This window comes from Scleropages formosus, chromosome 10 (genome assembly GCF_900964775.1).
Source record: "Scleropages formosus chromosome 10, fSclFor1.1, whole genome shotgun sequence".
Classification (NCBI taxonomy): Eukaryota; Metazoa; Chordata; class Actinopteri; order Osteoglossiformes; family Osteoglossidae; genus Scleropages; species Scleropages formosus.
In genome coordinates, this window is record NC_041815.1 from 29,682,165 (window position 1) to 29,695,809 (window position 13,645).

A 13,645-nucleotide genomic window follows, 5' to 3' on the forward strand; every position below is an offset into this window, starting at 1 on the left:
GGAGGTCTACTCACCTGTTTGGAAATTTGTCAAAGCGGACAATTTAGTCACTTCATCGGTCCAGAACCTGGAAATAAGAATTGACTCAAGTCTCTGGTTCTTCCAACACACTGAAGCTGTAACCTGGTCCTAGAAATACACAGCACACTACACAGGTCCTGATCCAAGTCATGGTGATGTCCTACTGGGACTAATGCAACTCCTTCCTGTCTGCTGGCCTCCATCATCAAGCCTCTCCACATGATACAGAATGCACATCAGGAGCTGTATTTGACCTGTCAAAGTGTCTTTCCACTGGCTGCCTGTCCAACACCGTTTATGGCTTACAGGTGGTCAATGGATCTGCTCCTTGGTACCAATGGGACCTGATCACTTCCTACATCCCAGTCAGACAGCTATGCTCCTCCATTGCTAGTAATCCAATACACAATAAGCCCAAAATGAAAAGCCCGAAGACCCTCAGTTTTGACTTCAATGTGGAGGAATGAGCTCCGTCTGCCCCTTAGAACTGATGAATCCCTTTCAATATTCACATTTCATTTTCAAACCCAGCTCTGCCCTGATTTTGTATCCACTCTCTACACCTTTGCTAGTTATCCAGAGAAAAACTAATTTCTATATGCTACTTGTATAATGCAGTCAAATATTTTACTAAGTGACTAATTTGTGTGTTTATGTTTCTCTCTCTGTCATGTAGTGAAATTCACTTTTGTTTAATGTAAGTTATACAATTTGGAGAAAATCTACCAAAGAAAAGTACTAAGGAAGAAAGCAGGACAGGATTGGTTATACTGTGTTTTATTAGGATTAACTGGACAGCCACAGTTACCAAATGGAGACGAAACAAGGTCGTCTGGACACCTCTCAGGGTCAAGCAAGGCAGAGGATGAGCTTGGTGACCACGACCCAACAGTCCACTGATCCCAGAGCCAGAGAGTACAAAGACCAGTAGGGCGAGGACCAGAGTAAATGCAGAAACTCTCCTTCGATCAAGCTAGTCTCCACAGAACTCCTGTCTGAGGTGCTCCAAGATAGACAGTGCCTTTGGGACCAGAGCAGACACTTCTAGTGTGTGTGTGTGTGTGTGTGTGTGTGTGTGTATAAACTGGGAAGGTGAACACACCTCACCTGCTGCCACTTTCATACACATGCTAGTTTGGGACACCAGGCCTGCTGCCCTGCTGTGGTCCTGAGAGATGCCAAGCAGCTGCCGTCTCGGGCAGTGGAACACACACCAGCTGGACTGGACTCTTACACAGATGCTACAACTAACAAAGCATGTTGATCATCTCCTCAGCTGACACTCCACACACTGCTTCACTTCTTGCTGCTTTGTGTTCCACAAAAAAAAAAAAAAAAAAAAAAAAAGAAAAAATTGGTCACAATAAAAGGTGTAGCACTGACATGAAAAATGGGACCACCGCTGTGAAATAACCACCGTTAGTGTCAACATAAAGAGCTATAAAGGGAGGAATGAGAGCATAGAATATGGACACCAATGGGGTGATGCACCACACTTTGGGTATAGAACACACAACCTGGATCCCTTTCACCAACAACTGAGGGTGGCTGTAAACTGGACATACAAAATTAATGGAAATCATGACTACATTTTCAAAGTCCAGTAACTAAATACTACATCCTACAATATGATTACTATAGCCAAGGTAAGAGAGAGGGGAAGGGGTCGCTATATGCTGAAGGGAAAGCTGCATTTTAATAAAACACCCAATGGGTAGGAGGGGTGGGCCAGTGAAGCAGGGAAGGGGTAGGTCAGAGGGTAGGAAGCCATGGGCTCAAATCCAAGGCAAATGGAAACAGAGGAGACACATGATGCATCTTCTATGTAAGCAAAGCAAGCCATTCATGGAGCAATAGAGCAACTTTGCGTTAGAATTTGCATCCTAACGCACCATCTTTTTTTTTTTTTTTTTATTTTAAACACACGCATTTGCCCCTTATTTCACATCTCAGTGTTTTGTCTTGTTTCTAACCCTGTCGCATAACTGTTGAATAATGGGGGGAAGCAGAAGAGCAACTGCTCTGTGGCTCCTCCCTCCTCTCAATCTGACCGCTAGCAGCGTGTCTCGTAGATGCCGCTACGACCAATGTAGCGAACCCATTTGATCACATCGTGGTCGCTGTAGTTCAGCTTCGGCTCAAAGACCTTCAGGTAGCGCACCTTGAGTCCAGAAGGAGCGAAGGGGACCTGGCAAGACGACATAGAGTTAGTGTTGCCCATTACTCCAAGCAGTGTTGCCCCTATCCTTGGCTCCACATTCGGTGGTTCATGAGCTCACCTCAAAGTTCATGGAGATGGGGGGGCGAGCCCACTTCTTCTTGTCATTGGTGGGCAGCAGCTCGATCTCAGCGCTGATCTGAGACTCCTTCATCCCTGCCATGCGCTTGATCCTGCAGCAAAACAGAGACTGTTTTATGACTCCTCTGAAGGCATACGGACAGGCAACACCGCGTAAGCCGGTCGACACTCACTTCCACACTATGGCGTTCTCACTGGCCTTGTACTTGGCTTTGCCCTTCATGCAAATCACCTGTACCCCACTGGTGTTGAGTGGGGTGGGGATGCGGACCTGAAGGAACACAGGAAGGTAGACGGTTCAAATGTGGTTTTCCTGCAAGTCCAAGACAGAACACTGACCTGTACAGGTGGAAAAGGCACCATCTCATCATTCCTCACCTCAATCTTCTGCGCCAACAATGAGGGCTTGAAGTTAGATTTGATGACCACCTTGACCTCTAACTTCGTGCGGCCCACCTCTCTAACCAGTGGGATGACCCTGAAGGGCAGAATGATGTCCTTGGTCGTGCGGTACCTGCATGGAGACAGAAGAGTTAAGACAGGTGCTAGACATTAGGGCGGTGTCTATAAACAATACCCTGTGCGTTTGTGTGTCTACACACGACATCTTATGACACTTACCTCATGAGCTCATATTCCCCATCTGGAGGAATGAAGCTGATGCTCCTCTCTGAATCAAACTTGCTGAGCCGCACACACTGGTGGAAAGTGCAATCATCAATGGCAATGGACTGCTTCCCGCTGCAGGGATGGGGAAAGAAGAAACTCTTAAGCCCTACACTCAAACAGCAGAGGTGTCATGCAGCCTGCAGCGTATGTGCACTGCTACAGCAGCAGGACGAGAGCAACGACCTACAGTCCTGAGGCTCAGCAGCATCCCAGCCCACGTGTTGCATTCAGAGTGCAGAGAGACAACTCAGGCAGAACAGACATGACACACTCACTCACACTCACAGACACCTTTGTAGGGTCATTACATGTTTGAGATAAGGAAGGGAAAAGGTGAATAACTAGCAATCAGTTCCCACAGAAGGAAATGCAGGACATCTGCAATGGCTTTATCAGCATGTGAGCTTCAACCAGAGGGTGGAACAGCAACACACAGAAGTGAGAGAGCAGAAGCAAAATGATGGACAGGAGAGAAAGAACCACACACAGACATGGGAACGTGGGGTTAGAGAGAGAACGACAGAATGCTAATGTTCTTGTATAAGACTCCAGTCAAGTGAGAGGTACACTACCTGCCCCCTAACTCACTGAGGTCCAGCACAGAGAGAGAAGAAAAAAGAAACAAGTACAAAAAGAAAAAACCACCACTTAGGAACAGAATTTAAAAAAAATCTTAATACTGCACTGAAATACAATTCATAACAGAACAGCACAGAACATAAAATGCTGGGAGCAGATTATAGCTCCAAATAGAAAGATGGAGAATCAAGCATGCAGCAATGTGGCACCATTTGGGAACTTCTAAACATTAAATATGTATCAGGCAACTAAAGGTCCTGAGGAATGGGGAAGAACACTGATGACACTAAAAATTGCACCATTGTCTGCCCTACATGATAAAAAAATATGGATGCTCATACTGTATGTCAAGGACAATAAGTCCAGAGGGAAGTGTCAGTGAACTGCAGCAGTGATACTCAGAATCGTCATGTAGGAGCTGCACACAGGGTCATGTGCTTCTGCAGTACTTGCATAACTTCCTAAGTGGACATTTATGCTATAATCATAATGGTAAAAATTGTCTCTTTTCAAACGAGATGACTGCTAAACAGGGATTCTTTAAACCCTGTGTCCATGGTAAAACATGCATGAGTATAACAATTTCGTTTCTCCAAGTGGTAACGAAGCGCAACTCGGTGTTACTCTATCACCCTTCTCTATTTTACCAGATGCCGAGTTGGAACTTGGTGTTGTGCAGTCAACAGTTTTCCTCGTTTATAACTATGCTTAAGCAGCTTCTCAAGAGTTTTTGCTCAAGTGTGTCTTTTTCCCTGGTGTGAACCACCAAGTCCCGCAGCCTCAGTGTGGCTTTAAGGACAGGACTGTGGCCCTGTTTATCTGCTCCTGACTTTTGTGAGAAGTTAAACAATATTCAGTCAACAGACAAACATATTTCAGTCACTGACTAATAAAAATACTAAATCAACATGCATGTAAATATCTGTCTGGAGGATATAAATCCTACAAGAGCTGGGTAAAGACTGCTTTTTATGATTACACAGCCATTTTCAAAAACGTGACCAAGAGATGCTCAAGATAAGCCTTCATAGAATGCTGAGAGTATTTTACACAGCATATCGATTAGAACAATATTCAAAGCAAAGCTGTGTCTAAGTGTTCCGTCACTTTGTCATCTACATCCAAAATTGAAACACTAATACTTAAGAACTGCCCTTTCAAAAGTAAAAACTGGACTACAGGAGATATGTTTGGGATCATCTTAAACCTACACTGTGTGAAGGTTAATGATGCACAGTATAATGCATCTCTTGGTGACTGTCTGGGAACATCACTGCAGTGTGCAGGACAATGTGCAAAGAGGAAAACAGAGGCTAGGCCACACCCCCTCACCTCTTGCCTGCATCATCCGCTGTGCCACCTTTTCCCTGCTTGTCGATCACAATCTTGTCATTCATGCCAAACTTGCACTCTGGCATCCCACTCAGATAGCTCTTCATCACAACGCGACCCGAGACGTGGGCACTCAGCACCTGGCCTGGAGTAGAAAACAAACAAGCGAGAGAAGGTCACCTCTCGTTTTACGTTTCAGTCTTGGAAATAGTTCAATAAAAAGAACAGGAAGAAAAAAAGGAAAAGCTTAGGAGACAGGATTTATCAAGTGCATGAGAAAACAGGGTAAGAGCAATAACATCTCACCCTGAGGAGACATGAGCAGGTTGACACTCTCCAGCACATCCAGGAAGAGCTCGTTACGCCGGTACTTGATACCCTCACGACGCCAGCCAATCTGTCCAGTTACCTGGCTAGTTATCTGGGACTGTTCCTCCTTGGTCTAGCCAGGAGAGTGAGAGGTAGATGGATGGTGAAATGCAAGAGGGTAGACCAAACTTGCAAATCTAAATCATGTGACTCCCTACTGTAAAAACTGCAGCTAAGATATTAAGCAGAATTTGTCTAACGAAAAAAGGCAAACAATGTACAAGTTTACTTACATGGTGCTAGAGCGCAGAAGGAGCAGGAGGCACAAAGGAGATTGCAGTGACCAGGAAAGAAATGAGAAATAGTTTACAGACTTTCACTGTACTCATCTGTCAACAGACTGGTAACAGCTCATCTAAAAACCTAAGTCACCACAGCCATGGCAAGTGTGCTTCCCCCCCCCGGCTCGAATGGCCACTGGCCACAGGATTCCTAACCTGGCTCTTGATGCCCTGCTGGGTGATAAAGGTCTTCAGGGCTCCAGTCTCTGAGTTCTGGGGGTAGCCAAAATCCAGGATTTCTACAAGTGGAAGACTTCTGTCAGACATGACCATGGAGCTGCTGAGAACCACACTAGACACATATACCACGCATCAACACACTGACACACATTATTTCAAACAAGTGCTCACACCATGTCTTGGAGTATTTACAACAAAACCATCAAGATTATGGCAGAGTAACAGAAAGCATGATTACAGACACAGTGAAAGTCAAAGTTGACTGCAGCATCCAGAGGATGGACCTGGAAGTTGGTCTGTGTGCTGTACTTTCTTTAGGTTTTGATTTTCTCATCTAATGGCCCAAAAAAATCAAAACCTAAAAAAACTACAGCAAAGCAGAAGCTCCAGTGACATCTCGAAGGACAAAGGGACTTCAAAAGGTGAAAAGTTGCTGCCTCTCACACCACAGAGTAGCTGCATAGTAGCCTGTTTAAATGCAAAGTGGCAATATCAGTCCTCCCAGTAGTCTTCAAAAATTACACAAATACACAATTTCTGGAAGCTGGAGACAGCAGATTTGATCAAGAGAGCAAAACAGAGGGTCTACAGTCCATTCTGAACCTTAAGTACATATATATAGCAGGCAAAACGCCTCATACAAATTAATTTATGTATTGACATCTATCTATGCAATACATAGGTATGATTAGCGGCAAGGAGCATGGTTTACCGTCCAGTAGTTCGTAGATCAACACAAAGTTGTTCTTGATGTTCTCCTCGCTGATCTTGCCAAAGTAAGCTGTCATCACGTCACACATCTTGTAAAGGAACTCGAAGACCATAGCAGCGTTGACATTCTGCTTGGTGACTGCCGCCAGCCAGATGTTGGAGCGTTTGACATGGAAGAAGCTGGTGCGAGCAATGTTGGTGACTGGAGAGCGCACCTGCTGACGGGCGTGGATCACGTTCACGCGGAACGCGTCCACAGCATTGCGCCTACGCACAAATATGCCAGGCACAGCACCGCAGGAGTGATGGGAAAAAGGGTCATGAACATGGAGGAAAAAAACAGGAAGTAAGTGTAAACATCAAAAAAAAAAAGCTGCCACTTCTCCTTGTACTAAAGCACAGGCTTGCAAAAGGGACACAATCATGCTCTTATTCTAATGGGAAACAATAAGAGTGACTTTCCAATCATTAGACTCCTAGACTTCCAATGATCCTTAACTGTTGACTCAACATCGATTTTTCCAGTTTAACATGAAGCAGTTTGACATTCTCTCCATTGTGACTTCTGCACAACCCACTCTCAACATTTATTCTCAGGAGTAACCCAAGAGTAGTCCAAGGTGACACTCACCTACACCCGGGGCCCTTCAACATTTCAACTTACAGGCTTCCAAAACGTCCCGGTGCCTGGCTAACAGTTAAACTTTGCACACCAGAGTTCATTCACCCTGCTTTAAGCCATACCTTATAGGCTAATATAAGGTGTGATCACATATCTTTACAAGCCCATTCCGCTTCCAGGAAAACAGGGGCCTGCAATCAGGTTTGCAACCACCTTAATACTTAAAATGTACATACATGGTCTAAACTAATAGATAAGCTCTGTAGCCAATTCTTGTCAGACTTAATTCAAAGTTTGTTGTTTTTTTTTTTTTTTTTTTTAAATAAAGATTTTACCAGCATAGGATAGGTGTGGGAACATGAGCTGCGGTTAATCCTGCACGGGTTTTTAGGCTCCTTCAAAATAAACTGTAACAAGTATATGCATTTTCAGTAGCCATTCTTGAACTGAAGTGTACATTTGAGTTAGATCCCAATACTGGCTACATCACATGTAGTTGAGGAGATTCCACAGTTGTACTGCTATTGCCACTCTATAGACAGTGGCAGTCTTGCATGAAGGCAGGCAGCCAAGTCTTCAGATAGGCCACTACCACCCCATGCTCTGATAAGCCACAGGAAGTGATGAGGCCAGGAAAGCATCTGGGCATGCTTGGAGGGGGGGGGGGGGGCAGCAGTTGCTGAGCTTCTCTTACCTATTTCTATAGCAGCCAATGCAGAGATGGAGATGGACAGAAACGGCACCAGCAAAGGGAAGGACAGATAGACAGAAAGATGGGATGCAGGGCAAACGGAGAGAGAGGGTTAGAGAACAAAAAAAAAAAAAACCACCACCCACAAGACTAAACACTGACACACACACACACAAACAGCAGGTCTATGACTGTGGTCCTCACAGAGAACAGAGGAGGTGGTGACAGAAAGAAGGTGAGGAGTTCAGAAAAAGGGACATGGAGAGCAAAGGCCAGGACCAGGGATCTTCAACCACTTTCTCATGAGGGCCTTCATCAAATGTAAAATATAGGAAGGGCCAAATACGTAATTCTCAGATCTCAGTGCTTATGTGAACAAGAAACACTAAAAACACAAGAGGTATTAATATTAAAAATTGACATCTGAATTATGTATAATAAAGAAAATAAATCTGAAAATTATACTAAGATGTCCTTTAAATAGAGCCGTACCATCACGCCCTAAACACCTTGCTTTTTATTACATTTCTATTAACCTTTTTTTACAATGACTATTCATTTTAAGAGAACAAAACATACCCACAGGAGCACAGATTACATAAGTGACCATATCTTGATTGACCTTCATTCTCCCCCTTTACTTCTGATTTATGTTGTTCACATAAGGTACCCACTACTCTATTTGTCTATAAAATTGCACTTAGCAAGAGCTGTATAGTTATGTTCATGTGAAGTACAGGTAAACTGCAGACAGATGGAGAAGGCTCTTAAACCAGTGCAACAAGTCATTTCTTATTGCATTCATGTGCAAAAAAGCTTGAACTGCATATATGGATAGCGAATATATAAGCATATATACTGTGTAGCAAGCACAGTTCAAAGAACTACATTTCAAAATTTACAATTACAACTTTCAGTCCAATCATTATTAAACTGTACATTTTCACTACTAATTTTTCTTTAAGGTAGGGAGAGACATTTTTGGCTGTTTCACTAGCTATAAGGAGGCAGAATAGTATGGAATTCCACAACGCTGCCAAGCTTCAGAACACGCATGTCCGAAACATCCAAGTAGGACCTTACAAAGAGGGCAAAGAGAAAAAGCCATTTCCTATTTCAGAAACGGGCAGTACAATTTTAGCCAGAGACTGCTTTTTTGCAGAGATGAATGCATTTTAATATTTTATATTCAAAATCAGCTGAAGGGTTAGATAAGAATCATTTACGGCCAGACTTGGCCCCCAGATGGCCAGCTGAAGAGCCCTGGTCTAGGCAGCCCATAGTGTACTGCAGCAGAGTCTGAGTATGAGACTTAAGGGAATATGCAGAGCTGCGGCCCAGCAGAGGCTCATGGGATCACCACTAGAACTTTGATAGCATACATTGCGTCCCCACTGCCTTACTACATCCAGGATGGCTTCTGCAATCATTTCTCCACCAACATTTCACTGCTAACTACCAAGGCCTATTGACACAATCCACAGAAAGATCGCACTCGCCTTTGTCAAACCCCCCAACACACCAAACCCAACTCCCTCACAGCCCAGCATCCTGTACCCGAGTGCCAAATACCCCAACTCACCCTATGTCATCACGGTAGACGCGGGAGATCAGGACCTCCCCCTTGTGGTTGTAGATGAAAAGTCCTCCAATCATGGTGACAGTGTCTCAGACCTCTCTGGCCATGGTATATAACTACCTTGAGGGAGAAGAAAATTAAAGATTTATGCAACAATTATTTAATGGCAGCAATAGACATTTTGAGAAGGTGACCAGGCATAAACACCTATACAGGCCACCTGTATCATGAATCACAACTTCAACAGGAGGCAAGGCTCAATGTGGCCTAGTAATCCTCTTCCAATTACAAGATTCCCTATAAATACACCTAGAGAGGATGAGCACCTTGACGACACTTAGACAGAGACGGCAGCCAATTGTGCAAAGAGGAACTGGTGACACCAGACCCATCCTCGTAAGAGATCGCACGTTGCTGTCCCGGCCACACCTCAGAAACAAAGATCGATGCCAAAACAGTTCCGGCCTGGCAAGATCTGCAATCACATCCATATTTTCCTGGCTGCTCAGTGGGATGGTCAAACTGACACCAGAGTGCCGGACAGGCAGCTAGACTCCACTAAGCCCCATCTAGGGAAAGCCTACAGAAAGACCTCTCCTCACCCTCCCTCTTTTCTCAAGGTCATCACCAGAGCTCGGACTCTACCGTGGCGCAACAGGGTGGAAATACTTCTGCTACCTAGTCTACAACGGAGGAATTCAGAATCGAATGTAAACACGCAGTCCTCCCATTGCCAAATCTCTTAGGACCCAGTCGTCCCGAGCGCACACGCACGCACCCTGTAACCCCCTGCCTGCTGTTCAGCGACTTTTCTAGAACAGTCCATCCAAAAGAAACGGAGATGTTACTACACGCAGACTTGTTCAAAGCAGCATTTTAACACAATGACGACCGGTGAGATCAAATAAGCACCTCAGCTTGGAGTCCTTAACAGCGACATGGCGCTTCCTACCAGCGCCGCGCATCCTCTCCCTCCCGCATCCCCTCGTCTCCGGGGGGACCCTCTCCTCGCTCTCCTGGCAGGCTGAGGAGACACAAGCAGGCCTGCGCAGACCTCTTGCCTTTCCCCGCGTAGGGGAAACGTTAAACGCTGCAGTTACCTGGTGGCACCAACATGATGAGAGCAAACCTCGGAAGAGCAACAGAAAATATGACTATCTGCTGACAAAGAGCTACAAATGGACACATGTTCGATACGGTCATCAAGAACCCATCGAGTGCGTCTGCAGGAGAGAAGCAGTGGCAGCTAAAATGGACAAGAGCAGGACGAGTGACTGGGCAGGAAGAGGAAGTGGGAGGCCGCGCGCACAAACGTTAAGTTAACAGACCCCCCCCCCACCCCTTACGCGGACGGACAGAGAGAGAGAGCGAGAGAGAGAAAATCCTGCCGAAATCGCGATCAATTCGCAGCGCTTCTCAACATCCGTTCGCCGCCTTAAACAGATTTTTTTTTTTTTTTTAAACCAACAACCAGGTTGTTACGAGGATCAGTCTCACCCCCGTTTTCGCCCGGGGGTTTTAACCAGTATTTCACCAGGTTTTCAGACGGTCACGACGCAGCAGCACACACACCAATACACACCACCCGCTCTTTCTGCCCAGCTGAAGAATCGTCAGCCTGCGTTTGTGCTCTTTTTGCCGCAATTAATAAGACGCCTCGAAAGCTGCGTTTCGTCTCGTGCCGCCGACTGCAAGTGGCCGCGGCGCGCGCTCAACGCGCAGATCATCTTGTGTCGCTTTGCGAACCGAACGAACGGAACGTCGTTCTGACTGAGGACGAGTCCCGTCACGAGAGCCCGACCCGACCGGCAGCCGCCCGCGCTCCCGCTGCTCCAGCCACGATGTCTCCATTCGTTCTTGTCGTTTGCACCTCCCGTGAAGGCAGAAAAGTGGGACGTGAGGAGCCTGCGCCGCGCGCTCAATGAATGACACGAACGACGCAGAGAAAATAAGACCGTCACGCAACAACATCATCATCATTATCATGCCGAGCGGAAGGGCGCAGGCGGGAGAGTCTCTCGCACGGCTCCTACTCGCACCGCATCCAGCCGGAAAGTGGGCAAAACACACGCAGCCAGCCATCGTCGTACGGATCTCTCGGCCATGGAACGACGAGCAAAATGTCTCCCGAGCGCGAACCGCGTTCACCAGGCTTCGCTCCGACCGCTACCCCAGACTCAGTCCAGACGTCACGTTGGCTTCCCCTTCGAGGCTCCGTCGTGCCCGTGTCGTTTCTCCGCTTGCTCCACACTCACCTCACCGCCACCTTCTTCCTAGCGGCGCCCGTCGCCACGCGCACTCTCGCTGGCCTCTCCGCGCGCCGCGCTGCTCTCCTGCTGCTCTCGCGCGCCTCCCTTCTCCGATTCAAAATGTCTGCCTCTCCTTCCCTCCGAGACGCCCGGTCAGCTGACAGGAGCCGCTGCGCGATGACGTCACTATATACGTGCACGGACTGTGAGCCACGCCTAAAGATAACAGTGGAATCTGTCTTTTCTAAGTAGAGGAACATAGGAGCTGAGGTCATGTTCGGTCTCAGAATGATGATGATGAAGAAATAATAATCATAATACAATGTAACGTCAATCTCCTTCCTCGGTCTCACTTTGAGTTAGCCGTACCTGACACTAAGGCCGACTTCTGCTGCACAGTCGATACCAGGCGTGCGTGTGAGCGAGCGCGAGCGCGTGTCTTCAACGGCTCCAGGACGTGTGCGAGTACATATACATTATGTCCTAGAAACGCACAGAGCGTGTGAAGGGGCCTGCCTGCCCCCTAGCGGCAGTGACCACGAAGTGCACCTCCTTCCCCTCAGGCTGTAGGGTGTGGGGGTGTGTGTGCACCTGCCCAGGTTCTGTGAAGAGTTTGGGTTGCAGGATGCTATGGGTAATGAGCAGAGCAGTCTACGGCCAAGCTCCTTTCAATAGTAGCCTTTGGAACAGGAGCGTTTTTCTTGCTCCCACCCTTCCCAGCCCGTCACCCCTTCTCCACTCTGGCAAAGCGCTGAGTGTGCAGAGAAGCACAAACATGCAGCGCACTCCCTCTGTCTGTGTCACTGTAGGTGAAGACAGGGGCAGAACTGACTTCACCTGTAAGCCACCAAAGATTCACCATGAGCTGATGCAAGCACTCGAGTAACACCTTACGCTTTACTGGCAGCAGAGGCAGCTAGCAGTGGTTACTTAGGACCTCAGGAAGTTCCCCTCCTCGGTTACCTCACATTTTACTGATCATGAGTGCTATTTCGATGTTTTTGTATATTTATTATTATAGCATGGGAATCGTGTTAAGGGGGATACACACCCATTCAAAATTAAAGGACGGTATATATTTTTCTTCTTTTCTCTAAGTGCAGGCATTCTCTAGGAACAGCAGGAGTGAGTGAATGGAGTGTGTTGAAGGTGATGAAGACAGCATGTTTACAGTGGATTAGTCAGCTGCTGCTTTAGAAGTGCAAGCAGCAGAGAACTAATACTCGTTCTGGAATAAAGACTACAGCCTGCTGACAAAATGTAAAATTTGACAAAACAAAAGAACTGGGCCTGTGATGGACAAAAATAGACATTCTCTGGTGCCACAGGACATGGTACACAATCACTTAAAACTTGAAAAATTCAGTCCAAATTACAGTAAAAACCACTCAGATTTAGGCAATAAAACTATGTTTATAAATAAAAACTTTTTTCATAAAACAGCATAGAGCATGTAAAACTGCACATTTATCGCTATACATTTTCAGCTGCTAATAAATCAGAAGTGGAAAATAAACATGTTCAAGACAGAAGTGGAAGGATTACAGTGTTACAGCAAGAGGACAACAAAACAGGAACAGATTGTTAATGAGTGATTTAAAATAATAATAAAAAAAAAAACGTACTAAGAGAGGAGGAGGAGAGAGCGGAGGAGGGACCCCTGTCCATGTGCACAGCTCCACCTCAGATTCACACTGAACTGGACTCTTTCCTCTGCGTTACCATCTCAGTGTGTTCTGCACACGTTCTTTCGTGTGAATAACTCATCTGTGGACACACTAACCAGCTCCCCAAACAATCAAAAAAAGCCTTGGTACAACTGGCCCTTTGTGCAGTTACTATGGCAACATGCGCATCGTACAGTCGATTCATCAGGAGAAGCCATAAAGGATTAATGGACCCTCCACTGCCCAAGTGAACAAGCCAAGAGGATCTGTTTACGGACTGGAATGTGATACATGGGGTACGAGGCAGAGCATCGGGTCATAAATACACCTCTCCTCCTCTGGCCAGGCTGGTCAACACAGTTCTGTTCCCACAGAGTCACAGATCCTGGCATCCTC

The 13,645-nt window shown here is 46.3% G+C and overlaps 1 protein-coding gene across 2 annotated transcripts; it reads right to left on the reverse strand.

Moving 5' to 3' along the window:
- Window positions 1–1,331: 1,331 nt before the first annotated feature.
- ap2m1b (adaptor related protein complex 2 subunit mu 1b) lies at window positions 1,332–11,746 on the reverse strand. 2 transcript variants are annotated; one of them, XM_018748615.2, is made up of 13 exons: window positions 11,589–11,746; window positions 9,337–9,453; window positions 6,443–6,708; window positions 5,707–5,789; window positions 5,503–5,508; window positions 5,207–5,342; window positions 4,901–5,045; window positions 3,562–3,576; window positions 2,942–3,061; window positions 2,699–2,834; window positions 2,494–2,591; window positions 2,301–2,412; window positions 1,332–2,209 (listed from the first exon to the last, which is right to left on the reverse strand). In XM_018748615.2, the coding sequence occupies exons 2-13, from the start codon at window positions 9,408–9,410 to the stop codon at window positions 2,075–2,077; spliced, it is 1,326 nt and encodes a 441-aa protein (XP_018604131.1). In that variant the 5' UTR covers window positions 9,411–9,453; window positions 11,589–11,746; the 3' UTR covers window positions 1,332–2,074. The 2 variants fall into 2 exon arrangements, with proteins under 2 accessions (XP_018604131.1, XP_018604132.1); XM_018748616.2 differs by lacking the exon at window positions 3,562–3,576 and having other exon boundaries at window positions 1,336–2,209; window positions 11,589–11,694.
- Window positions 11,747–13,645: the final 1,899 nt, after the last annotated feature.

Bases quoted from the DNA above. Each gene is read 5' to 3' on its own strand.
- ap2m1b (XM_018748615.2), bottom strand. From the start codon at position 9,410: ATGATTGGAGGACTTTTCATCTACAACCACAAGGGGGAGGTCCTGATC. The intron at 5,790-6,442 runs GTAAACCATGCT...TTCCACTTGTAG, and splicing joins GATCTACGAACTACTGGACG to AAATCCTGGATTTTGGCTAC. The intron at 2,413-2,493 runs GTGAGTGTCGAC...GTTTTGCTGCAG, and splicing joins GAGAACGCCATAGTGTGGAA to GATCAAGCGCATGGCAGGGA.